At 30.7% G+C, this 954-nt stretch overlaps 1 protein-coding gene across 1 annotated transcript in view; it reads right to left on the reverse strand.

Annotated features, from left to right (window-relative positions):
* Positions 1-954, reverse strand: part of LOC115245671 (beta-2 adrenergic receptor) — an 11,417-nt gene that overhangs the window by 4,036 nt on the left and 6,427 nt on the right. The window contains exon 2 of the mRNA XM_029824089.1: positions 340-709. Coding sequence (XP_029679949.1) covers positions 340-451 — 112 coding nt within the window. The 5' untranslated portion in view covers positions 452-709. The remainder of the gene's footprint in view (positions 1-339; positions 710-954) is intronic.

Below are 954 nucleotides of genomic sequence, written 5' to 3' on the forward strand. Positions count from 1 at the left end.
AGAATAATAAAATTTGCATATTTATTATATTGCATATTTATAATATTTGCATAATTATAGAAGAAAAAGTATGAAAAAATTATATAAAAGTGTGAGATTCTGAGGTGAAATAGCGACAAAATTGATCTTTGCAAATATATATTATTAATTAATATACTAGATTTATATAATTTGTTTTATTAATAATATAATTATTCATGACTTTGAAACAGGAAAATGAGAAAATGCGCTTGAACGCTGAGTGAACGCTAACTACAATAATTAAAAAGTCAACGTAATAAATATGATATTAAAATATGAAGCGAACTGCGAAAATGCAAAGCACTCTTGTAGACTTACCGCGGAAGTTAAGGTAGGTGACGATAATGAGCAGATTCGAGAGAATGATGGCGACGGCGACCACGAAGATAACGCTCGCCTGCATGAGAGCCTCCAACGAGGGCTCCTCCATGCCGCCACCCTTTCGAGCTGCATCCCCCCACCCGCCCTTAGATGCTTTTACCCTTCACCCTCTATGCAATCTTCCTGCTGCCAGGACGCTCCTCGAAGCTAGCGTTAATCCACCTTCGTCGCCTGCACGTGTCTTCTTCGTTATGTACTTTCCTATTCCGTACTATTAGAATTAAATATTTGAAGTCCTTAAGCAAAAGAATTCTCGATATGAAACTGTTTTCAAGGATCTTGATATACCATCGATGTAACCGTGTTACTGTAAATTCAAAAGAATTAATTACTTAGATGGCTGCAATCAAAATTTTATACGCATTTCTTATCAATTTATTATATTCAATTAACTAAAAAAATATATATTTCTTTGTAAAAATAAATATTAAATAAAACAATTTAATATGTTTCAAATGTACAAAAAATGCTATGATCATAAACAGAATATTATATTATTATTATATTATTATTATTATATAGTAAGTTAATTAAATAATTTAAAAATATATT

Source organism: Formica exsecta, unplaced genomic scaffold (genome assembly GCF_003651465.1).
Source record: "Formica exsecta isolate Colony F162 unplaced genomic scaffold, ASM365146v1 scaffold125, whole genome shotgun sequence".
NCBI lineage: Eukaryota > Metazoa > Arthropoda > Insecta > Hymenoptera > Formicidae > Formica > Formica exsecta.